The sequence below is a fragment of the Pelobates fuscus genome, chromosome 1, assembly GCF_036172605.1.
Source record: "Pelobates fuscus isolate aPelFus1 chromosome 1, aPelFus1.pri, whole genome shotgun sequence".
Lineage (NCBI taxonomy): Eukaryota > Metazoa > Chordata > Amphibia > Anura > Pelobatidae > Pelobates > Pelobates fuscus.
In genome coordinates this window covers 430,677,913-430,705,125 of record NC_086317.1, presented here as the reverse complement: position 1 = coordinate 430,705,125, position 27,213 = coordinate 430,677,913, and the positions used below count along the sequence as shown (strand labels likewise).

At 41.2% G+C, this 27,213-nt stretch overlaps 1 protein-coding gene across 6 annotated transcripts in view; it reads left to right on the top strand.

Moving 5' to 3' along the window:
- The window catches only part of NBEA (neurobeachin), a 520,018-nt gene that overhangs the window by 105,031 nt on the left and 387,774 nt on the right, over positions 1-27,213 (top strand). For all 6 annotated transcript variants that reach the window (XM_063429275.1, XM_063429259.1, XM_063429266.1 and 3 more), the window contains exon 2: positions 22,275-22,506. In XM_063429275.1, the coding sequence (XP_063285345.1) occupies positions 22,275-22,506 (232 nt within the window). The remainder of the gene's footprint in view (positions 1-22,274; positions 22,507-27,213) is intronic.

Below are 27,213 nucleotides of genomic sequence, written 5' to 3'. Positions count from 1 at the left end.
AGTCCCTCGATGGTGAAAGTGCTACTTTAAGAAAGATCATGGATGTGAGATAAAAGGTACCTTTAGTATTTATAATGAGTGTTCAAATTGCGTTAAATACATAGCTAATATATGCCAAAGTAAAACTGGAAATGTTAGATATAAGACTCAGTGACTCTTACATGTTTACCCATTGACTGCAATGTCGATATAGCTGCTCATTATTATTAATCTTTATAACAATCATCATCCTTGAACAGTTGTGGCTTGGGACCAAGAAGCCTCCTCTCCCTGGGATGATCATGCTACAATGAAAATAAAAAGCACAGCCTTTTGGTATTAAGTAATGGAATGCTAGCAGGGCCTGAATCCAAAAATTGAAGTATGTGGGGTATTGGGAAGCTGGTACTTAGTAAATTGTAACAAGCATGTAGAATGCATAGTTCCCAACTCTCCTGGATCCAGTGAGACAGTCAGAATTTGTGACCCCTGTCCTGGTTTTAATCAGTGCTGTCCTACCCTGGAGATTCTAGAAAACACCCATATTTGTTCAAGGCTATTGCAGAGCATTTCTGACCATGCTAAACCTTAAGCAACTTTCTTGCATGTGGGTAACACTCTTTGCCTATCCTGTAGAGCAGGGCCAGATTAAGAGCCCAGTGGGCCTGGTGCTGACAATTTTGATGGGCCTAATTACAGAATCTTATTGACCAAAAACACTCACAAGCGTCCTGTATCTGATGGAGATGGTGCTGGAGGGAAAGTAAACAGCAGCTATAAGAAAATACATGCTAATCCATAACCCCCTAACATCAGTGTCCAGTGAAGCAGGAAGTCAATGGGCACGGTAAAAGGGTGTGCCACTGACACAAATCACGTAACCTGCCAAAAGGGATGAACAAGTCCAAAACGGGAGCATGTCTGCCCAAAGAATTGGAAGACCAGCCTGGCATGAATACATGTCAGGCTGCCTGCCAATCATGCAGGTTGTCCAACTAAGGGCATACTATGCAGACAGCACCCTGAGCTTGGCATAAATGCATCTAATGATGCGCTCGCTCAACGCTTTCTAAGGACTGTCCCCAAGCACTAGCTGGTCCACTTGTCTCCTTACCTTCTTACTAGCAGGCAGAAGCTCCTGGTATATAGTCTGAGACAGAGAAAAGTTCTATGTAGTAAGTATAGAAGAAAGGGAACGTGCCACAGTGTTAGAGAGACCAGTGTCTGCATTACCTTAACTAATTTCATTGTCAGTCAGTCCACACAAGTTTTGTTCCCATACATCACTCCTGAGTTTCCATACTTAAGCAAGAGTATGTGAAAAGTAGTTAGGGTTGCCACCTTTCTTGGAAAAACATACCCGTCTCACTAATTTGCATAATTATGTATGGGTGACATCACAAGTAGTGACATAAGAGAAAATGCTGAAAAATCACCAAAAAACTACTTGGTTTGATTCCGCTGTATAGATGGATTGCTCCCAGTGTCCCACTGTCTCAGTGTCCCTATGTATCAGTGTCCCCATGTCTCTGTGTCCCTTAGTCTCCCAGTGCCCCCATGACTTGGTGTCCCCATGTGTCGATTACCCCAGGTCTCACAGTGTCCCTATGTATAAGTGTCTCAGTGCCCCAGGTCTCCCAGTGACCCTATGTATCACAGTGTCCCTATGTATCAGTGTCTCAATGCCCCATGTCTCCCAGTGTCCTCTTGTGTCCCTATGTCTCCCTGTCTCCCTCAGTATTCCCATGTCTCTGTGTCCCCATGTCACTAGGACACTAGGAACACTGAGGCATACGAACACTGAGACGGGACACTGGGAGACTAGGGGACACTGGCTGGGACACATGGGGACACTGGTAAAATAGGGGACACTTGAAGACATGAAGGCACGGCGACACCAGGGACACAGACCCTAGTGACACTGGCTGGGAGACATGGGGACATTGAGACACCAGGGACACTGGGAGACATGGGAACTTTGAGACAATAGGGATACTGGCTGGGACACATGGGGACACTGGGAAAATAGGGGACTCTTGAAGACATGGAAACACGGGACACCAGGGACACTGTCTGGGAGACATGGGGACACCGAGAGACATGGGGCACTGTGTCCCAAGTGTCTGTGTCATAATGTCTCCAAATGTCCCTTAGTGTCTCAGTGTCCCTATATCTCCCAGTGGCCCCATGTCTCCTTGCAGCCTTTTCCCCATCCCTCACTTCCCTGAGTCATAGGAAGTCTCTGCAGGGTGGGAGTTGCTGTCTGAACTCTCTGTAGCTGCTCCCCTACGGATCAATGAGTAGAGATAGGCAGGGAAGGATAGGCTGGAACTTCCTATCCCTGCCACTCTCCACACACACTGTGACCCCTACTGGCCAATGCTGGTATTGCATCGTAATCTCTGTTTATACTGAGAAAAAAAACATCATTTGTATTGCCATTATGACTGCAATATCGGCACCGTCCAGGCAGCCTCAAATACTGTCTGTGCCAGTAAAATACCAGCCACGTGGAAACCCTAAGAGTAGTTTTTAATCAATGGGCCTATTTCATGGACATGGGAATGGGCCTGGAGCTGGAGCTCCATCAGCTCCTATGTTAATCCGGCCCTGCTGTAGACCTACCTGTCAGATAGGTGCACTATCTGTCCCTTTCTGGCCATGCATTACCTGTGATATAAACCTGCCATCTTCAAACCGTGCAGCTGACCAGCTGGGTAGACTACCTGCACATACTGCCTGGGTACATGACCACACACCGTGTGATGTCCTGGTCTAGATGCAGGGCCGGTGGTATACTATTTTGTGCCCCAGGCAAGACCAGCTTTTTGCACCCCAATCCCCCCTCTGTGGGTCTCTTTGTTGTCTCCCCCATCCCCTGTGTGGGTCTCTTTTTTTGTCTCCCCCAGCCTCTATGTGGGTCTCTTTGTTGTCTCCCCCAGCCTCTCTGTGGGTCTCTTTGTTGTCTCCCCCAGCCTCTCTGTGGGTCTCTTTGTTGTCTCCCCCACCCTCTCTGTGGGTCTCTTTGTTGTCTCCCCCAGCCTCTCTGTGGGTCTCTTTGTTGTCTCCCCCAGCCTCTCTGTGGGTCTCTTTGTTGTCTCCCCCAGCCTCTCTGTGGGTCTCTTTGTTGTCTCCCCCACCCTCTCTGTGGGTCTCTTTGTTGTCTCCCCCAGCCTCTCTGTGGGTCTCTTTGTTGTCTCCCCCAGCCTCTCTGTGGGTCTCTTTGTTGTCTCCCCCAGCCTCTCTGTGGGTCTCTTTGTTGTCTCCCCCAGCCTCTCTGTGGGTCTCTTTGTTGTCTCCCCCAGCCTCTCTGTGGGTCTCTTTGTTGTCTCCCCCACCCTCTCTGTGGGTCTCTTTGTTGTCTCCCCCACCCTCTCTGTGGGTCTCTTTGTTGTCTCCCCCACCCTCTCTGTGGGTTTATTTTTCTCCCCCATCCCCTCGGTGGGTCTCCTCACTTGCTAGTCCCGCTGAGACTGCTGGTGTACCAGCCCTAGACGGCTGCCTAGTGGTAGCGACCATCCTGCCTTAATGGATACAGGTTCAGCTGGAAGTCATTCTGCCTTAGATGTAGTTTTTATTGCTGTACCAACAGCATTGCAATGCACCGCAGGCCAGGAAGATCAAAACTCCATCAAGTGCAAAAACACTATCTATACATCAGTTTGTCAAGTGCAGCTTAACGATGACATTTCTTTTCTTTATTATACTGTAGTTATCTCCTATTCCTTTCCAGCACTCAGTGTTTTGTTTATTAAAACTCCAGACGTCTGCTTTTCTGTAATGTCGAAATGTAACCTGCACGCACAGATCATTTTAGTTGTGCGTCATTATTTTCAGACCGTTATGGAAGCTGTGTCGCTCAGCTGACCAGCTCGTCCTCCGCGAACAGCTCAGGCAGCCGTACCTATCTTTCTTCTGTTAATGACTCCGTATGCAAGCTAGCTCCTGCTGCCTTTCCCTATTGCTTTTTAACTATCTTTAAGTCGGCAGAAATAATTGCTCATAGCTCCATTACCTCTGTAATAGTTAAAGTTATTGTGCAGCTAAAACTCTTGCCTACATTTCCTCTCCCCTCCCCCTTTTTTTTTTGTTAAGCACCGAAGTTACCTGACTGCACGTTAACATATTTCAGTACCATCAGAACAGAGACGACATTTCTCATAACCATTTCAACGCAATTGTAACAACTGTGCCACCCCCCTTCAGAGTAACTCTTTACAATGGCTTGGTTCCAGCCTCACCCAGTACAATTTCACAATGCACTCTCCCACGTCTGCCCCTTCGATATCAGGACTGAATGGTTCATAGCAGCTCAAAGGGGGCATTTTCATTGACGCATGTAATGCTGGGAGAACGTGTCTCCTATAACAAGTGCACGTTGCCAGCCATTCAGACATGTAGGCATGCTTGGAGGGATGCAGCAAGCTCTCACGTACTGGAGGTGCTCCTCTGCGCCTCTAGCAAATCCTGTTGAATTGTCATTAAAGATAGAAGAAACACATACTCTTTCAAACCCTTTTCTTTATTTTCTTTATTTTTTTTGCTTAAATTTCATTTTTCACTGTTCATCCCCAATTTATTATGAACACAGTAAAATAATGTTTAGAAACTTGACAAACATGACTCATGATATACACTCCGCTGTAAACAATTTTCACTTACAGTTTTAATGCTTACAGTAACCTATCATATCCGAAAATGATCTAAAGTAGCTTTAAATGAACACTTCAGTTCCCTCCCAGGGAAAGTAGCCCACCCGTTTGAGAACAGTTTGTCAACGTATTTGGGTTCCACCAGTTGCCTTCTCCTTTGAGTTAAACCTAATGGTTTATGCACTCATTGGCAGTCAAGGAGTTCAGTGGAGCTAACAGGAGCTCCTTGCAGGAGCTTCCAGCTCCATATGAGTCACATTTTCTCAGATAGTTTGACTACTTACCCTGGGAGTGCTTCTGGGCTCTTTTGGCATCGTAACCACTACAGCTGGCTGTGGTGGTTATAGTGCTTGCAGTGTTCCTTTAAGGAGCAACTCCAATCTTGTCTAAATCCATATAAATATATAGAGATAAGAAGTTTATCCTGGGTATTTCAAGGATGTTGTAATTGCCATGTTTCAACTTGTGTAAAACTCACTCTCTTGATACTGTGTTGTGGCTAATTATTATGTGGTCCAAATTGTATCTGTCATTGCATTGAGCTGACACTGGATGTTCCATTGGTAATAATCCCAGATCATGTAAACACACATACATAGATAAAGACATATGGTTCCTAGGCTTCTATATATAACGCAACTGAAATACCTCAGTGATTACAGTGAAATCTATTTATATATATACGGTTTACAGAGTTCTTCTATCCTATGACTGTAATAACTATATCTCATTGGGTACTTTTTAACCATTACTTACCAAATATTGCACAAAAACAAGGTAGCCATGTCGCCTATATATGATAAAGACTTACTGCCATCTGTATTTTTGTAATGCTTTATAAAAAAAGTGTAGCTTTTTCTTGGATCATAAGAATGAATGAAACAAAAATACACTGCTCAAAAAAATAAAGGGAACACAAAAATAACACATCCTAGATCTGAATGAATTAAATATTCTTATAAATACTTTGTTCTTTACATAGTTGAATGTGCTGACAGCAAAATCACACAAAAGAAAAAGGTCTGTATTTGGAGTCACACTCAAAATTAAAGTGGAAAAACACACTACAGGCTGATCCAACTTTGATGTAATGTCCTTAAAACAAGTCAAAATGAGGCTCAGTAGTGTGTGTGACCGCCCTACAACGCCTGTGCATGCTCCTGATGAGGTGGCGGATGGTTTCCTGAGGGATCTCCTTCCAGACCTGGACTAAAGCATCTGCCAACTCCTGGACAGTCTGTGGTGCAACGTGACGTTGGTCGATGGAGCGAGACATGATGTCCCAGATGTGCTCAATTGGATTCAGGTCTGGGGAACGGGCGGGCCAGTCCATAGCATCAATGCCTTCATCTTGCAGGAACTGTTGACACACTCCAGCCACCTGAGGACTAGCATTGTCTTGCATTAGGAGGAACCCAGGGCCAACCGCATCAGCATATGGTCTCACAAGGGGTCTGAGGATCTCATCTCGGTACCTAATGGCAGTCAGGCTACCTCTGGCGAGCACATGGAGGGCTGTGCGGCCCCCCAAAGAAATGCCACCCCACACCATTACTGACCCACTGCCAAACCAACCGGTCATGCTGGAGGATGTTGCATGCAGCAGAGCGTTTGCCACAGCGTCTCCAGACTCTGTCACGTCTGTCACATGTGCTCAGTGTGAACCTGCTTTCATCTGTGAAGAACACAGGGCGCCAGTAGTGAATTTGCAAATGGTGTTCTCTGGCAAATGCCAAACGTCCTGCACGGTGTTGGGCTGTAAGCACAACCCCCACCTGTGGACGTCGGGCTCTCATACCACCCTCATGGAGTCTTTTTCTGACGGTTTGAGCAGACACATGCACATTTGTGGCCTGCTGGAGGTCATTTTGCAGGGCTCTGGCAGTGCTCCTCCTGTTCCTCCATGCACAAAGGCGGAGGTAGCGGTCCTGCTGCTGGGTTGTTGCCCTCCTACGGCCTCCTCCTCGTCTCCTGATGTACTGGCCTGTCTCCTGGTAGCGCCTCCATGCTCTGGACACTACGCTGACAGACACAGCAAACCCTCTTGCCACAGCTCGCATTGATGTGCCATCCTGGATGAGCTGCACTACCTGAGCCACTTGTGTGGGTTATAGACTCCGTCTCATGCTACCACTAGAGTGAAAGCACCGCCAGCATTCAAAAGTGACCAAACCTGCAAGTCACCACCTGCAGAACCACTCCTTTATTGGGGGTGTCTTGCTAATTGCATATAATTTCCACCTGTTGTCTATCCCATTTGCACAACAGCATGTGAAATTGATTGTCACTCAGTGTTGCTTCCTAAGTGGACAGTTTGATTTCACAGAAGTGTGATTGACTTGGAGTTACATTGTGTTGTTTAAGTGTTCCCTTTATTTTTTGAGCAGTGTGGATTGTCTGTAGCAGGCTATCTGGAAATGTTCACTCACCTGCTTTTCCGGTTTAGAGTGCATGCTCCCGGCAAGGTGGAAGGGAAGAAAATAAAGTAGCGAAGGGAGTAATGGGGGAAAGGGAGCTGTGCGCATGAATGGCAAGCATAACTTTTGCACAGAATTGACATTTGGCTCTCCGGAACAGACTTACGTGTGCCAGTGGGTGTAAGTAGCAACCAACACACAATTACAAACATCCCTGGATGTGAATTTCATGCAGATACGCTGCACATCCAGACTCCTGCCACCATAACCACTTCTAAAAGCAGAAGTGGTCATGGCGGTTAAAGGTTGCACCATGTTTTCACACTCCAACCACCATGACCACAGTCGAATTTCAGAACTTTAACCATGATATTAACATACTTTTGTTAGTGTATGTTTTTATGTGCATGTTTTTTTTTGTTTTTTTTATATATATATACACCTTCGTATATTTTTTATATATATATATTTGTATAGAATATGTAATATATAACTGATTCCATGTAGACTTTGCCCAGACGTATAATTAGCTTTTCACGTCCTTTTTTTCTTTTTCTTTTTTTGCTTGATTAATCTGATGGAAGATTTAATTGAAGCACTTTGCCTTGCTTGGGCAGATGAAGTCTAAAAGGCATTTGTGCAGTGCATGACTGTGTCACAGTGTTCCTTCGATCAGACTGTCTTTAAGTGATATTTTTCAACTTCCTAGTTTAAGTGAGTAAATGTGCTTGTGGGTAAAATGTCAGAGCAGTGCTGAGCTGTGAGGTTAATGGATGTACTGTGCTCTTATGTGGGTCCTATGTGTCCACCTCCAGTACTGCGAACACAACTTTCCGCTTTCAGTACAGAGATATTGGGACCCGAATGCACTTAATGAAAAGATTCCACGTTCTGAAGCTGGGGATAAACCTTTCTTTTAATGTGAAATTAATTAAATGTTCCTCTAGATCACCCCAGGCACATAGTTCCTTCTTACAACTTTAGATTTTGTGAACCAAGCAGATTGGTTTTATCTTGCCCCAAACATTTTTTCTGATAAAGTTTTGTGGCTGCATTGTATATTTATTCCTTCATTGTCATAGAGGAAATTCACTTAGGACCCTCCTGAATGCCAAGATTAACAATCTATGGATTTATGCATTGGCCGTTTCCTGTACAGTTACCAGTAACGTGTTTTATTCTTTATTTTATTGACCAATTAGTTTTGTGCATGATAATAAAACTCAAGGATTTATGATATTTAAAACAGGTCAGCAACCAAAAAATGATTGTATCTTGACCCACTGAAGACAATATCCCCAACAAAGTATTATTTTAAGCCAAGAAAGTTTTGCCATAATTACCAATTGAAGATATAAAATAAAGGCTTTACTTTATATACAGAAGAGAGAGAGCGACTGAAACAAATGCTATTGTTTTCATAGAATGAGTTCGGTAGTAGCAGAGCAATTTTACTTTTAAAATCAGGGTTTGTACTCTCTGTGCCACGTTCGTGACCATCTATTGGGTCGTATTAGGCTACTGCCTAGTGATTTGTGTGATGGGAAAGTTACAGATCAGTTAGGAAGTCTGAAACCAAATTCGAATGTTTCTGCCTGTGTCAAAGAAAGGACAACGCGAGATAAAACTATCACAGATGTAGAAACATAGACTGTGACGGCAGATAAGAACTATTCGGCCCATCTCGTCTGCCCAATTTTATAAATACTTTTGTTAGTCCTTGGCCTTATCTTATAGTTAGGATAGCCTTATGTCTATCCCACGCATGCTTAAACTCCTTCACTGTGTTAACCTCTACCACTGTAGCTGGAAGGCTATTCCATGCATCCACTACCCTCTCAGTAAAGTAATACTTCCTGATATTATTTTTAAACCGTTGCCCCTCTAATTGAAGACTATGTCTTCTTGCTGTGGTAGTTTTTCCTCTTTTAAATATAGTCTCCTCCTTTACTGTGTTGATTCCCTTTATGTATTTAAATGTTTCTATCGTATCCCCCCTGTCTCGTCTTTCCTCCAAGCTATACATGTTAAGTTCCTTAAACCTCTCCTTGTAAGTTTTAAGTACTGCGTACAATACTCCAAGTGAGGTCTCACCAGTGTTCTGTACAATGGCATGAGCACTTCCCTCTTTCTACCGCTAATACCTCTCCCTATACAACCAAGCATTCTGCTAGCATTTCCTGCTGCTCTATTACATTGTCTGCCTACCTTTAAGTCATCAGAAATAATGACCCCTAAATCCATTTCCTCAGATGTTGAGGTTAGGACTCTATCAAATATTCTGTACTCTGCCCTTGGGTTTTTACGTCAAAGATGCATTATCTTGCACTTATCCACATTAAATGTCAGTTGCCACAACTCTGACCATTTTTCTAGTTTACCTACCTGCAAAGTTGGTAGATAACCATGATTAACCCACTCACAGGCATTTTACAGTGGGCTGTCCTGCAGTTTTTTTTTTTTTTTTTAATTCTTTATTTTTGTTGTGCAGTGTATAACAAAAAGCTTGATCAGCCACAACAGCAGTCTCAAGCAAACATAACGTGGCATATGATATTACAATACAGTTTTAGTCATGTATGAGAAACTAAGGCACATTAGTTAAACGTTTGTGCATAGAGGTGTCTGCACTTCATTTTTTTTTTAGGCATATGATATTTGAGAAACAGGCTAGTCTAATAGGTAAAATATGTTAATAACAAGATAAAGCCTAGAGCCCTGTAGAATAGAGAACAGTCTCGCTGGTCCGATATACGGGCTTTGATAGGTTCAACCAATTTGTCACACTAATCACAGCATGGGTCCACTATGTGTAGCATGTACTGATTTGGCGTGACTGGGCTACTGGACAATATGAGTCTGCAAAGAAATATTTGTGTATGCTTTTGGCTTGCCATGCTAAGCCTGTTATGCCGTCACGTTAATTTTGTCTGTGCATGGGTGTAGTTGAGCGGTGATCTATAGATACGATATGAACATGCACTGGGGCTGCTTGTACATAGTTTAAGGCATAACGTGTGTTGTCTATTGGAGCCCTTGTGGCAGGTACGTCCCTGGGACACGTCCCCCAAACACTCGGTGAAGTCAGAACACTATATACAGTTTACACCATTAAGCGCTATCTGAAAGCGGTAGGTAGGAGAGAAGATATTGAAAAAGGCTAACAAAAGGAAACAAAAACAGAAAACATAGGCAACATTATCATGAGCAGCCATAGAGAATTTACAGTCCCCTTCTGAATGATTCAGGTGGTGGTTGCAGTGTGCGTGTTGCGGGCGGGTCCACCCGGGACAAAGGGTATAGAGGTAGCCGGATTCCACTTGTGTGGTCTACGGGGCGTGCGATGTCGCTGCATGGCGTCTGCCGGAAGGCCCAGAGTGGGGAGGAGGGCTTCGGCCTCCTGTAAGTCCGTTACAAGGTGTGTAACCTCTCCATGAAGCACTTGGAGTGTACAGGGCGAACGCCATCGGTATTTTACGTCGCGCTCGCGGAGCAGGGCGGTGAAAGGCCTCAGAGTAGAGCGCCAGGCCATAGTCCCCCTTGATAAGTCAGAGTAAAGCGACAATGTCATGTCCTCAAAGACCAGCGGCGCGGTATTTCGGACGGCGGCCAGGATTATTTCTTTGTCCTGTCGCCTCTGGAATTTGATGATCAGGTCCCTGGTTGCTGTTGGTGGGGCCGTTGGTGGTTTAGGGATCCGAAACATGCCCTCGAGGCTCACTCCCTTGGCCTGCTTCGGTGGCAGTATTGTGCTCACCAGGTGCCTTACGAGGTGGGGGAGTTCAGCCTCTGGGACTGATTCGGCTATGCCTCTGACCTTGAGGTTCTGGGCACGTCTGGAGTCCTCCATTGCTGCCATGGCCTGTTCCACCCTTATGTGTTTTTGTTGTATAAGTTTCAGCTCCTGTTGGAGTGAGTTAATCTGCCCGGTATGTGTGTGGGAGTTTTGCTCCACGGTCGCCACGCGGTCAGTGAGGCCTTTTATGTCTCTCCTCATGCCTGCCACGTCCTCCTGGATGTTCCGTCTGAGCTCTGCCAGCAGCTCCTTCATTTCCGATTTTGTGACCGGAGCTGTGTCGGGCTGCAGAGCCGGTTGTGTGGTAGGTTTCTCCTGAGCCCGTATCACGGGCATACTAATCTCGTCCGGCTCGGAGATAAGGTCGTCGGAATCCTCGAGGCCGTCCATGTAAGCGGCCATGACAGGCTCTGGGGCGCCATGCGCTCGCCGCCACAGGTCACCTATGCTGGTGCCCTGCCGAGGTGGATCGGGCCTAGGTTTCTTGCTCTTCCTGCCCATGTCTGCTGCCTACTCGGGTGGCTGGTCCGCTTTTTGGGGGTAATATTTCGGGGTTTTAGGGTCTTTTAGGCTGATTTCGTCGGGAGCTCACTGTGAATGCGAACTATCGGTTCGGCAGTCGCCAACTGCGTTTTTGTGTCCTGCAGTTTTGAGTGAAGTTTAAAAGTTAAAAAACAAACAAGAAAGACTGCTTCTGTAGGACTTCAATAAACAGAAACCATCGACATTTAAGTTTTAAGAAACAAGAAATCAAACTTGGCATAGAAGACAAAATCTTTGGTAAAAGTCTCTAAGTCGGTTCCAAATAATTATTGTCACTGAATTGTCCATGTTTATTAGGGTGTTCCACACTAGAACCCAAACACCCACCATGTCCTTTTATTTCCTTTAAAATAATGAAATGTTTTGACATTAAACATTTCTAAATGTAGTAATTTGGATATTCATCAGTCATGCTCGCTAGCTCTGGTATTTGCGTAGCCAGATCTGGTTGGGCTTTACAGGTGGTGCAATACATCCAAAGGAAAACAAACCAGCACCTGAAAAAAGTTAACGCGTGTTATAAGTATAATTTTCAGGTAAGTGCCTTCACTCCTTTATGGTCTTTACAATCGGAGGCTCCATCTGCATTTTAGTTAAGTGCTTGTTTCTTAGCATCAGTCACTGTTGGCATTTATTTCATATGGAGCTTTGGTGTATGTGCCAAACAAGATCATACCCACATCAGATATGTGTCTGGACCTTCCATGGAAGCACAATTCTGTGTTATTATGCATATGTTAGAACAATACAGACACGTCTACAGATAAGTAAAGCTGTTGAGATCTTCACAATTAAATAAGATGCTCCCATGGTGATGGTTGTTAGTTAGGTATATTTTTTTTTAAATAATTTTTCGCTCTTTATTTTTAATTCTAATTTTATACAAATATGGCACATTTAATTGTGTGTTTTTACAAAAAGACATTAAAAAAATCCAATCTTTGCACTATCTGAAAGACCATGTGATACTTTGTATACAGGGATACAGAAATATGCAATTTTATAAAGAGTTTTCTCTCTGCCTGATCATGCAAGCATCACTTTAACAGTTTACTGCCTAAACAGTGCTTACTATGAAATGTCCCATAAGTGGGCTTTAGACTGGCTTTTCCTTATTTTATCTCTGTGTATTGTAATAGCGTCCCATATAGTGCACAGCGCAGAGGAATGTGTGTTGGCGTTTTATAAGTAAACAACAATAAAATGTAAAAACAGTTGCAGGAGTGAAGTCCCATCCACCGCCCTCACCATCCTCTCCTGAAAGGACCTCATACGGATATTTGTTTACTGCGCTGATGAACATTGAACATTTTCATCTTTTATCTGGAAATTACCAAAGCATGAAAGGATAATTACTCCGCATAATTTTCACTTTGACTTTCGTTCACTTCTTTCTAGTTTATAAGCAGCTGTCTACTCGGAAGAACAAATATTGCACAAACTCCTATTGTGACGTACGCTTGTTGCTCAGCTCTAAGCTAACAATTGGGGTTAGACAAATTGTTATTTCAAGTACATTGTTATATGCATGGACAAAAAAAATAGTAGTCTGATTTAAAAAGAAAAAAAAATACTGAATCTTTTGTATAGAACAAATAACAAAACAAAACACATTAGTTCTTTGGACAACTGTGTGCTTGTTTTGTTTATGATGAGCCCTCTTATGTTATCCAATTCTACTAAATTAAAATACTACGGTTTTATGTTACCGCAATAGAGTAACTAGTGTAATGCCTGGATCTTTGTCTACAGAAGCAATCAACAAAATAATTATTGTCTACGGGGTCATCGGGCTCTCACTTGTGGCTTGCAATTATTATATTTGTTCTTTTATTGTCCCCATAAGTTGTGTAGGTGATAAGTCTTCATAAACACAATAGAAAATTACAGATGAATGTAGTAGTCTACAGTATTATTATTATTTTATTATTTATATAGCGCCATCAGATTCCATAACGCTGTACAATGGGTGGACCAACAGACATGTAATTGTAACCAGACAACTGAATCTACAGGAACAGAGAGGTGGAGGGCCCTGCTCAATGAGCTTACATGCTACAGTACTACACTACCACACACTGTCGTTTTTAATATGTCGGTCATCGTCTCATGTATAAAAGAGGGTCTACTTCAGGCAGGAATTTAAATTGAATCTTTATATTATGTAAATGAATATGCGTGAAGGTGCTTTCTAGTCTGTTTGCGAAGTTCGCAGTTAAAATCCATAATGTTGTGTGTGCCAGGGCAGTTCCTGGATTTACTTACTAGAACTGGAAAATGTAGAGAAATTAACAGGGAAGTTGTAAATTTATGGCAGAATTCTCCCTGGAGAACATACCTATTGTTTTTTTTTGTTTTTTTTATTTAGAATTTCATGGTAACACACTTTGAATTCATTGCTTGCCCGCTATATGTGCAGATAGACCAAAAGTCTTCATTTTATTATAGATCCCCATGTAAAGTCCATTATCAGATGAACTTGTATAATGTAGAATTAAAATGACCGCTAATATACAATAATGAATTACCATCATCTTTTTTTTTTTTTTTTTTTAATTTCTTTCTTTAAGTCTTGCATTACCAATTAATTCCCGATATCTTCATAAAGACATGCAGAACATACTAGGATTGGTTTTGCAGAGATTACAAGCCATCTCATTGAAGATAAGTGGCAGAAAAATAATTTGACAACAGCCGGGCCATCTGTTCACAGTTCACACCAGCAAGATATTTTCAGTGTTAATGCGTGTGAATTAATTCTTCCTTCCCCGTCGTTTACTGCTGCAAATGCAGTCTGCAACAAAACAAAGAACAGCCCAACGTCTGCCCTTCTTGATACCATTCCTGTCTGTCTGCTTGATCATCGTATGTTTTCTGGTCTGCACACCTTCTTCCCCAGCCATTAATTGTGGACTGGATATGTCCCCACTTTACTCCTTACTGCACCCATTTCACGGATGCTTTTGACATACCCATTTCCTCACTTGTCAGCACTTTTTGTACTTTGCTCCCTTTCTAGCTGTTATGTTTGTGACTTGCTTTGACCCATGGTGTCCGTCTCTCCATTGGTCTGCTCTGGTTAATTGTGTGTGCAACGTGGGCGCCCTTGGCCAGTGTTCCAGATCAGCTGTAAAGTCATGCCAGGCAGGTCACAGAGTGACTGAAATGGATCCAAGACTGGCACAACTTTCTCTTTCCAGAGAGGATACCCAGTACTTAATGGGAGACTATAGTCACCAGAACAACGTTGGCTTAATAAAGCAGTTTTGGTGTATAGATCATGACCCTGCAGTCTCACTGCTCAGTTTTCTGCCTATTCAGATTTAAATCACTTTATGCAGCTAATGTTTATACTTTCTTTATTGCACAGTCTGTTTAGTTTAGAATGTATTGTCTCCTGTAATGTTAGTAGCTTGCCAAACCTTGCAGGAGCCTCCTATGTGCGGTTAAAAGTCAATTTACAGAGCAGGAGATTAAAAACGTCTAAAGTAAGCTAACATTTGATAAAAAATTTAACAATTTTTTTTTCATGTAAGCTGTGATTCACAGCCAGGGGAGGTGTGGCTATGGCTGCAAGAACAAAAAACAAAAGTGATTTAACTCCTAAATGGCAGAGAATTTAGCAGTGAGACTGCAGGGGCATATGCTTTCCAATAAAACTACTTTATTAAGCTAAAGTTGTTTTGGTGACTATAGTATCTTTTTAAAGTTCACCAAGCAAAATCAACCATACGATTTTACGATGGACTTCCAAATCCCTAATAATTTCCAAGGCCAGGAATGCAGTGCTAGAGATAAGGCTGATAGTTAGATGTTTCCTATATGATAATCATAATCATTTCCATGATTAGGTGATTGGACTCATAATTAAAAATATAATTGAAAAATTAATTCATTATTAACCATGTTTAAAATCTATTATCTGACCAGACTTATTTTTCGTAGTACGCTTACTTGTAAGACAATATATGGGAGGTTTGAAAACTAAAACACACAAACTTAAGCCCTGTACTCAAACCCCCATTACAAAAATCTATTGTAGTTAGGGCATGTTTCTTACCTATAGTTTAAGCAATCAATCATTTCTATGGTATATTTTAGATACTGTGCTTATCCTTTTAATTGGTCTAGTTTACCAACAAGAACTCGTCAACTTTGCTTGTACACGTCATCAAGTCAAGGAAGGCGTTTGTGGTGATAACACTTACAATCCATGTGTTAGAAAAGCATTTTTTATGTCCTTTGAGATGCCAAAATTGGTAAGGTTTTCATGGTCCTTTTAAAATGTCAATAATTCTTCAGCCGGTTTGTGATAGCTGAAATGTCTAGGCTTAATGTAAGATGTAGGACCGTTTTACTTACTACTATGATTTATTTATATATACATTTTATTTCACGAGATACATTAAATCCACATAAATGACACCCTGGTAGTAAAGACACTTTCTAATGCTGTAAGGTCTTTATTCCCTCTGTCTGATCCATTATTAGAATCTCAAACACAATTCAGTTGAAATGTTATCCTTTAAAAGGAAAGGACGCGGATTGCTTCCAGCTACTTGCAGTATGTTCTCAGTTATATTTCTCTACCTGCTTAAATGCTGGATGAGTACCTAATGTACTTTATTTTTGTGAGCCTAGAGAATTAACATCCATTCTCTTTCATTAAGAGATCTCCCCTCTCAGTGACTAATCATTGACTATCCATTGATGTTCCACTTTAAAACAAATGCGGTATATTGCAAAGGGAATTCCCCTAAAGGGGAGTCTCGACCATTTTCCTTCTTCTATAATATCATTTAAAATCAGGTTAAAAATAAATGTGTTTTAGCTCTCTTGGGTTCTTTGAAAAATCTCAGCCAATCCAATGCTTTTTATAGGAAAGCATTGGGACACTATTACACATGCCAATCAGCATCTCTATTGGGAGTGTTCAGCGTCTCCATGAAGAGTGTGGAGACGCTGAATGCAAGTGCTGCACTGAAACAGGAAGCACCTCTAGTGGCCGTCTGAGTGACAGCCACTAGAGGTGTAACTAGGCTGTGATGTAAACACGGTTTACATTAAAAAGCCTTTAGGACCATACTTTAGACACCGGAACAACTATTTTAAGCTGTGGTTGTTCTAGTGACTCTAGTGTCCTTTTAAATAGTTAACTATGTACGCTGGCACCTAAACCACCACAGCAGGCTGTTGTAGTGCTAGTAGTTTTCTTTTAATGGCTGTAAGATATATGTACCTCTGTCTGTCTAATATCTATTTGTGAACTGTTTTAGTGCTGTTTCATCCACATTGCTATACCTGGATTAGTACAAATGTCTTCACTTCATAAAGCACGTCCATACCCGTGCTTGGGAGAATCAATCCCTTCCACGCAGGCTGATGTATACAAATTCCTTTACGTGTCTTCTCTTTGTTACATGCCATCCATCCTCTGTTTCTCTGTTCCGGTTTGTGAACATTGTGGTGCTCGTTTATACATATGTACTGCACGCAAAGTCTTTATTGCCCCCTTTTGATCTTTTAATTTCGGTAATTATGTTTTTTTGGGTATTATATCTGTCATTTTCAACATGTGTATTTTATCTGCCTCTGTGATAATTACTACTATGATATGAAGTATTTTTCTAGTCTCTTACATTCGTTCCATATATGTCATAACTGGAATTCTTCAGCAAGTAAAATGAGAACCATTTTTTAAAACTTATCTGGCTGGTTAGTTGCTCATAGACTTCACATTGGGCTATTAAAGGATTAATCATTTGAGATGTCTTGGTGTCAGTTCATTTAGAAAGTCCATAGATATGGAAATTCTTTCCTCAAACTGACTGAGTAATTTGAGTCTTACAAATGAACTGTTCTGAAAGGTTAAGCATTTGAAGTAGGTATATCTACTTTTCATTGACTTCAAATCCATGGTAATTTAATTTACATAAAATTCTAAGGCTAATTGTGCAAGTTCCCGGCCTGGAAAGTACTCAAGTAGTGCATGACCTAAGCAACTTTTTGTATTGCAAAGACAAATGGCTGATCTAGTTGGTTGAAATCTCAATTAAATGATCTACATTTTAGTGACCTAAAATCCATGGTAATTTCATTTATCCAAAATTCAAAGACTGATTATAAATGTTCCTGGCCATAAAACTTCTCAAGTATTGAGTGACCTAAGCAACTTTTTATACTGCAAAGATAAAGGCTGATCATCCACTGGTTGATATTTCTATTAAGTGTTCAGAAATGGTTGAATATAAATGCGGTGCTCAAAATGTCACCTCATATGCCACTAGACGTGCCTAAAAATGACACACTACAATCCTGAATGGCCCTCTTCACTTACTGTTTCTGTATGTTAAAGTTAAATATTTGTCTTGTGTACATATTGTACAACGCTGTGGAATATGTTGGTGCTATAGGAATGTAATTGTAAATTTCTGAAGTGGTCATGGTGCTTTTCCAGGAAGTGAGAAACTTGTTTTTCATCCATCGTTTTTCCCATTTGTCCCCCTAAAACCTTAATTTAACAGTATGACGTGAAGGTTCCCTCAACGCCAATGAATACTTTTTATTAATCAAGTAGTAGATGTAATACTTCCTTCATGGATGGAATAGTCACGGACTTCCCTTAACAAAGTATGATTGACGATGCTGCTATAAGAATGTGGCCCATCGTGATTTTATCTATTTTGCTGGTTGTTTTGGGGAATTTCTTGAACACTCCTACCTCTGGTGTGACTGTTACAATTGACGGGTTTATCTTTTTGATTAATGAATGAATTCCCTTTCAAAAAGCCTGAAGTCTTCCACGGTGCCACCAAATGTGAGACCGTGTTCCTAGGCCCCCCACAGGATTGCTTGTTTATCATCTTTTCCTTCTCTTTATGACATTGTAGTTTAAATATTTCTACTTCATGTCAGTGCATTTCAGAATTTATTTCAAATCTGCTGTATAAATCAGGGGGAACCGTTTGCACCTGTAGTTCCCAGTAACACTCTAGAACCGCAGGCCTCCGTTTTATATTATTGGTTATGTTTACTTGGTTGATGATCGCTCCATACTTAAGAACTCAGGGGAAATCAGACTGGCACATAAACTCACAAACTTCAATTCCGCAGAGTTCCCGCCTCTGCGATAATTACTATTCTAATACGCATAATGTTTGTAGTTACACATCTCCCTCCTGGAGCATATGTTGTGTGTACTTAACCAAAATCTCTCGCTGCTCTTTACTGTATGGTGTGCTGAGCAATAGGTAACTGCTTGCTTGCTGTTTGACTGCTCATGTGAAAATCAAGTCTAGGGAATCAGAAGAAACACATGAAACTTTTTTTTTTTTTTTTTAAATAAACACAATTTTAGCTTAAAGCTGAACAGTCATCAAAAATACATTTGATCTAATCTGCTTCTATATAGCTAATCATGTCTGAATTTTTTAAAAACACTTTCCCCTAAAATTAATTTTTCATAAAATACATAATGGACCACTTTTCCGTGTAGTAGGTAAGTTGAAAAAATTTTGGCGTTGGGGTTAAGCATGGTTTTGCTTCAGTTGTCAATTATACCGACCCATAAACCATCAGTAAAATCAATCCCATGGTAGGCAGACATCAGACAGAAGAGAACAAAATGGCTGCACACAGATATAGAGAGGAAGAAAGATAATATTAGAGGCACTGGAATGTTAATCTTCTTGTATATATGTGGATCACACACTCAGTATGTGGAACATGAAACGAAGATTAACATGAACGTGGTCTGAGGGTATGATCCACATACATACACAAAGATTAACATGAATCACATTCTGTGTGTATACTTAACATTCCAGTGTATGTATTTTTGTACATTTTTCATTTTTTTGGTGGCTATTTTTTTTTAGTGCTGCATTTATCCTTTTGGTTGTTCCATTTGGTGAAACACCAGATTGCTTATTTATTTTCAAATTATTTTTATTGTACAAAATAAATAAATAAATCAATAACTATTTCAAAACAATATTAAACCGACAAAAGGGCCTCAGGGCATGCTTAGAAACTAGCAAAAGCTAATTATTCCCGGTTAATTACTATGTTATAATAGTCAATAACATTTGGGGGATTTTTGGCTCCAGTTGTAAGTCAGTTTCATTTAGTTTGTTGTGTGTGTATATTGCCTTTTACCTAAATTACATTGCTTCTTGAAGTGTAACAGTAGCTGTGTGACCTTTTCCAATGAGACTCATTGGCTTGAAATTCTGACAAGTACTCACAACTGTACCCTTGCCTTTAGAGCTATCTTCTTAGTTTCAATTAAGTTCACCTTTCGCGGTAGAAAAGTCTGCTTTAGAGGCTACACACTTGACATAATACATTTAAGGAACGTTAAATCTGGGCCACATCACGTTTTTGTTATTGTTCCCACGATACTAGTCAAATATTCTGGAACTTGTATTGAAACATCCTCTGGCATAGCATGTGTTGCATACCTTTGTAATATACACAATATGAATAAATATTTCATTTTACAACTATAATCAAATTTTCACTTTTCATTTTTCAAAATATTACATTTAATGAAACTTAACAATATTGTTTTAAATTGTGTGTGTGTGTGTGTATAATATATATATATATATTTATTTTATTTTTTTATTTTATTTTTTAATTTGTTCTTCATTTTTTTTGTATTGCACTTTTTTTTTTTTTTTAAATCTAGCTGAGCAGCCATGTTGGGTCATACTCCACTGTTACCTGACCAACCACTGTTCAACCTAACTTGATTGCTGCTGTTCTATGTGATACTGGTAGCAGAAGGCAGGTTAGGTTGAGCATCAGTTGGTCAGATAGCAGTAGAGTCTGATCCAGCATGAATTCTCTATACATCATTTCAAAAATGAAATTAAAATAAAGTTTAATGTAATAATCTTTTGGAAAATTAAAATGGAATACTTGATCACAGTTGTCCTTTAAGGAGCACTTTAGTCTAGATACTCTAGACCAGGCATAGGCAACCTTCAGCACTCCAGATGTTTTGGACTACACCTCCCATGATGCTTTGCCAGCATTATGGGGGATGTAGTCTACAACATCTCGAGTGCCGAAGGTTGCCTATCCCTGGTCTAGACATTCCAAGAGTGTACCTGATAGATCACCATGCAAATAAATCATCCAGATTTTTTTTTTCCTTTTTCCACGTGATGATGACTTATCCATGCATTTAGCAGAAAATTTAAGATATACATGATAAAATTGCACCACCTATCCTTTCAAGAGTTAGCGCAGAATAAAGTGATAGCAATACGCTTGGAAAAAGAGCAGTCCATTTCAAATTACATTGAAGTGCTTTTTGAGAAAAATCTCATCTCTCTCTGCTTTTTCTGGGAGAGATTACAAACGGGCAAAAGAAAGCTGTCCATATGTAAACCCCCAACTCATTTTGCTTTTGCTAAGGGGATCAAACAAATACTGTCTTCTTTTTACTTTGGTAAAATATATTCTACTCTGCAATTTTGCAGTGTAATTTAGTACTGTGATGGTATACTTGGTACTTTGTTTATACATTAAATTGATCGGTTTGGCTACTTATACAATGTGCACCCCCCTGCCCTCCCCCGATTTCTGCTGATATTGCAATTATGTCCCTTAACTAGTAACATTTCTCTATTCGTTTACATGCACCTCCTAATCCTTTTATACTGGCGAGCCATGATATTGTCCAAAAATAGTAATTTTCCTGTTTTCCTTTTGATCAGCTATTTCCGAGCATGGTGCACAGTAAGGGCAGAACGTTTTTGTCTACCAATGAAACATACGGACAAAGAATAAAAAGGAATTAAAAATAATTATACGTTTGAAAATAAGAGAAAATATTAGCATTGGTTCATTGTTTTTCTATTAATGCATTTGGCACAGTTTAAACATGCATCATGAACAGCCAATTAGTTGAATCCCATTGCTTTAACCAGTTAGGTAATTTGTGTGGCCGAGACCTCAGGGCTGGAATGCATGGCTGGTCACTCACTGCGATCGTCTATGGGAGCCTGACTAGCTTAACTTCACAGGGCTAATTGGTAAGCTCACTGAATTCCCCCATTGCAATTATGTGCATTCGGTTACATGTAAAGCTTTTAGGAGAATTAATTTGTACACAATAAGATATCCCCTTTGAGCCTTTTTGCTCTGACCTTAGGTCTCAAAATCAATAGATAAAGTACTGTTTAGTCTGGCTCGTAGATCAAAAAACAGTTACTTTTAATACACTGCGGCACATAGTCCAGCAACTGCATCTCTCCTGCCGAGGTCATACCACAATTATTTAGCCCTCTGAATGTGCACTATGGCAGGGTCACAACATGGAGTCTTTTTGGCGCTCTGCGGTAGTTGCAATGCAAGCCTTAAATACATGGATTCATGTAGGCTTGTCTTAGAATGTTATTTTGTGTGTCAATAGATTTTGACTTGGGTTAAGAACAAACAAATTAATTAGCATCAGATATATTTCACTCTGCAATTATTGTTGTTTTTTTGGTAATGGCATCTACCATGTGGTTGATTATATGTCTTATCTGTTCTGTGTTATATTTATATATGTGTATTTTAATATTATTTTGTACATTTAAAATTATATTGTGCTCTCTTGTAACAATGGCATTTGTGGGCCTGTGATATATTTGAAAGGAATCTCAATGTATAACTGGTAAAATATTTTATAAATAAATTAAATATTATCTAATTAATCTCAGTGCCTGGTTCTAATTAGAATTCTTCAAACCCTATTTTTCTAAGTATAAATATGATTCGGCCTGTTATTGTTATGTATGTGCCCAAATGTGCTTGTCGGTTTAAATGAGTGTCCGTAGTATAGGTATAGTGCCTCATGTTCATGTTTGGTTTTATTTTTGTCTCTTCCAGTTGGTTGGTGGAGAGTTCGATCTGGAGATGAACTTTATTATTCAGGATGCGGAAAGTATAACGTGCATGTCCGAACTGCTGGAGCACTGTGATGTAACGTGCCAGGCTGAAATATGGAGCATGTTCACAGCCATTCTACGGAAAAGTGTCCGTAACCTACAGACCAGCACAGAAGTTGGACTCATTGAGCAAGTGCTTTTGAAGATGAGCTCAGTAGACGACATGATTGCAGGTACCTATACGGATTTCTATAAATGAGATAGCTGTTCTACTTTGTGTTGTATCTCTCGCACTGTCTCTGTATATGAATGGTAATCATGCTTCTGCTTTCTGCATATCCTTATTTTGACTCTTGGTAAGATTAAGGGTCTCTAATCCCAAAGCACTTAGTACCTGTATTAACCTTCAAGCAAAAACATTGCCATCCTTTATGTTCGGCAAGGTTTACATTGTGCGGTTAACATGCCTCTAGTGGCTGTCACAGTAATGGCCATTACAGGCACATCCGCTGAAATAGCAGAGTAAACTTGGTTATTTTGTTCAGATGGTCTCATAGATTGGTGCGGAAATTTTCCATGCATTGGCCTCCTATTTATTTCTTATGGAAAGATCTCAGCCAAGGAGCTGGGGTTGGTTATGGAGCGAGCACCGCGGCGAGAGGGAATAGGGTAAACTACCTTTTCACATCGGGAGGGGGTTAGCAACCTAACTAGTGAGCAGGTCTCTGTAGGGACAGAAATACATGTTTGCATTCCTAATGCTATTGTGCTATTTTAATGTCTCTCTAGTGACACATTTTCTGTTTACACCATAACCATATATAGACCTGCTGGGTGCAGTTTGTTCCCCTCCTCTTTAATGCATTACATACAAACTGTGTAAAAAAAGGATACACATCCTTTGAAGTTCCTACATTTGCTGCAAAATCTCCAGGATTTGCAGTTTGTAGAGTAAACTCTCATGCTGTTGCTATAACCCTAGTCAGTGTGGTTTATTTTGGCTTGTTGGTGGTTTCATTCATGTTTTCTTTTCTGTTGAAAGTTATTGTTAAGCCATTGTGATGGACCACCTTGCACCCCGACTGGGTTCCTCCGCCTATCGTGGTTTCCTAGTTCTTACCAAGTACCACAAGCACCGCACCAGACACCATCAGCACTGTAGTCCCCACTTCCAGGTGATACCGGATAAACTGACGGAAGCCAAGCACAGAAAGATGGACACAGGTTTCTTCAGGAAGGAAGAGATTCTTTATTCGATTCACCGACCGGGACTCAGAGGGACTAATGTCACCAAAAAACAGCAAAGTCTGAGTCCTGATCATACAGTGTAGGTCCCTTATATAGGCATGTAGCTCCTCCCATAATCAGTTCAACCTACACATACTCTTAGCTAATCAACCGAATAGAGACTAAATTCCTGTTTGACCACATGGCTTGCCCAGCACAATGGAGGAGGGGAAATACTCGTATATCCTGTATTCCTACATATGCTCCTTACACTACTGATTGTATCTTAGCTACGTGTAACTGACTAACTGATACATCAACATTTGCAAGTGCACATACCATGTGGCAATCTTGTCCTAGTAAATTTATTTTTACTGAGATTCCACCACATTCCCCCCTTTGATGCTTCTGATATTTCACAATTCCAGATGCATCACTTAACCATAGTTTGCTTACACCTCAAGTTGCCATGAACCAGACCAGACTTTGCGACTCCCTAAAGATACGAATCCCTCAACATTCCTCTTCCTGTACTAATTCTCCCTGATTTAAAGCCTCATACCTATATATAGCCATAATCTGTGCAGCAGCCTTTCTCTCTGCTATATTCTCTATAATGCTCTGCACAGACCTAACTACCAAAGGAATCAGACTTGGTAGGAGAAGGCACAGCATCAAAATTAGCATGACTCCACCTACCAATGCCTTAAGTCCTCCAAACTGCTCATACCAATTACCAAAACAACTACTTGGATTATACCCTTTCCATACCTGGGTAGGCACATGCACTAGTTTAACCATATGGCTAGTAAGCTCAGCTATTGCTTGCCCTTCATCATCTATTTGAAGACAACAATTGCTTAGGTTAAACTTCCCACATACACCTCCCTCTACCAGGGCCGCCATCAGGGCATGACAACCATAACAGTTGTCATGGGCCCGGCGGCCCTGGGGGGCCCGGCGGCCCGGGCCCCACATGTGGGGCCCATCGGGTGGCCCACACACTTAGGGCCACCCGATGAGCCCCCTCCTTCAGGGGCCCGGTCAGCACTATGGCCGTTGTATAGCGCGACCGGGCCCCTTTAAAAAAAAAAAAAAAAAGCAGCCGCAAGTGCTGCTGGGAGGAAGTGCTCACTTCCTCCCAGCTCACTCCGCGCGGGAGGAGCGCGCCCGCCCGCCCGCCCGCCCAGCCGTAAAGAGGGAGAGCCCGGCAATGAAGAGGGAGCAGCGCCGACTCCCATCATCCCCAGCCACCCTCCTGCAAAGAAAAGGTAAGAGACAGGAGGGTGGCTGGAAAATGAGCTGTGTGTGTGCATGTATGTATGTATGTATGTATGTATATCTGTGTCTGTCTGTGTGTATGTCTGTGTGTCTGTATGCATGTATGTGTATGTCTGTCTGTGTCTGTCTGTCTGTCTGTATGTATGCATGTATGTGTGTGTGTGTCTGTATGTATGTCTGTGTGTCTGTATGCATGTATGTGTGTGTGTGTGTCTGTATGTATGTCTGTGTGTCTGTATGCATGTATGTGTATGTGTGTCTGTCTGTATGTATGTCTGTATGCATGTATGTGTATGTCTGTCTGTCTATCTGTGTGTCTGTATGCATGTTTGTGTATGTCTGTCTGTCTGTATGCATGTCTGTGTCTGTATGCATGTATGTGTGTGTCTGTATGCATGTCTGTGTGTCTGTATGCATGTATGTGTATGTCTGTATGTATGTCTGTGTATGTCTGTCTGTCTGAATGTATGTCTGTCTGTCTGTGTATGTCTGTATGCATGTATGTCTATGTATGTATGTCTGTCTGGATGCATGCATGTCTGTCTGTATGTCTATGTCTGTCTGTATGCGTGTATGTCTGTGTGTCTGGATGCATGTATGTGTATGTATGTCTGTCTGCATGTCTGTATGCATGTATGTCTATGTATGTATGTCTGTCTGTATGCATGTATGTCTGTGTGTCTGGATGCATGTATGTGTATGTATGTATGTCTGTCTGTGTATGTATGTGTATGTATGTCTGTCTGTGTATGTCTGTCTGTCTGTCTGTCTGCATGCATGTATGTCTGTCCGTATGTCTATGTGTGTATGTATGTATGTCTGTGTGTATGTCTATGTATGTCTGTATGTATGTATGTCTGGATGCATGTCTGTGTATGCATGTCTATGTCTGTCTGACTGCATGCATGCATGTCTACGTATGTATGTCTGTCTATGTATGTTTGTGTATGTCTGTATGCATACATGTATGTCTGTATGCATGTATGTCTGTATGTATGTCTATGTATGTGTATATGTATGTCTGTATGTCATTATATATGTATATATGTATGTCTGTATGTCAGTATGAATGTATGTCTGCATATTATTATGAACGTAGGTCTGTGTGTATGTGTGTATGGATGTCTGTATGCATGTATGTCTGTCAGTATGTCTGTATATATGCATGTATGTCAGTCTGTATGTCTGTATGCCATTATGAATGTATGTGTGAATGGATGTCAGTGTCTGTATGTATGAATGTGTGTGTGTGTGTGTGTGTGTGTGTGTATGTATGTATGTATGTATGTCGGTGTCTGTATGTATGTGTGTCTGTCTTTCACTATGTATGCCTGTGTGTATGTGTCAGTATGTATGCCTGTATGCGTGTATGTCTGTTTCAGTATGTGTGTCTGTTAGTATGTATCAGTGTGTGTTTGTGTCTTTGTGTGGACCCAGTGAGCGGTATTTGGAGGCGGGCCCCAGGGGGCCCAGACCCTGAGCTGAGTTAGGGGCCCCAAAATTTCTGGTGGCGGCCCTGCCCTCTACTGCCAATAGGTAATCCAAGGCTAATCTATTTTGGTAAACGGCTGTCCTCATCCTAGTATTATGTTTCGCTAGGAGATTGAGCGCTTGCGATGTTTCATTGGTAATTATCTCAACCACTGCCTGTAACCTTATAATACGGTTGAGCATATATATTTGGGTTCTATATCCAAAAGTACCATCCTCTGCCCACGTAGCTGGCCCATAATAATCTATAATACGCTGGGGACACCATTCATTATCTTCCCAGGTACCTATCTCTAGGGGTCCCCTTTTCTTTCTATGATTCACATCATATACCTTAACTCCCAAAGTCTCTCCTGTTTCAATAGGCAACAAGAAGGATGGTTTGAGCATACCTAACACACATGCCCCTTCCCAGTCCTGTGGTAACTCCGAATAGGCTTTCTTACCACAGATCCAGTACAAATTTGCTGGGGCTTTCCAACTAGATGTAGCAGATAGGTCAAACCACACATCCTTTAACCCCTTAAGGACATATGACATGTCTGACATGTCATGATTCCCTTTTATTCCAGAAATTTGGTCCTTAAGGGGTTAAATTGGTATAACTTGCAAACGGGTTAGGTGGTTCTGAGACATTTGAAGCTGACCACCAAGTTGTATTCTTTGTATCATCGTCATAAGCTTTTTGCCCTAGACAAGTCAATTCTCCTACATATGTATTAAACATTATTCCTTTCCTTGCTATGCAAACATAACCTATAATGGAGGTCTTTAATCGCCACTCAGATTTAACACTCATTTGATAATCAGCTTGAGAAGATGTTATCTGTTCAATTGTCTCAGAACCGGAATACATTACCTCCTTTGCTTCCCAGGGCCATTGGTCTCCCATATTAGTACCTCCACACACATAGCAGTTGGTTACATTAAGACTACCAGCA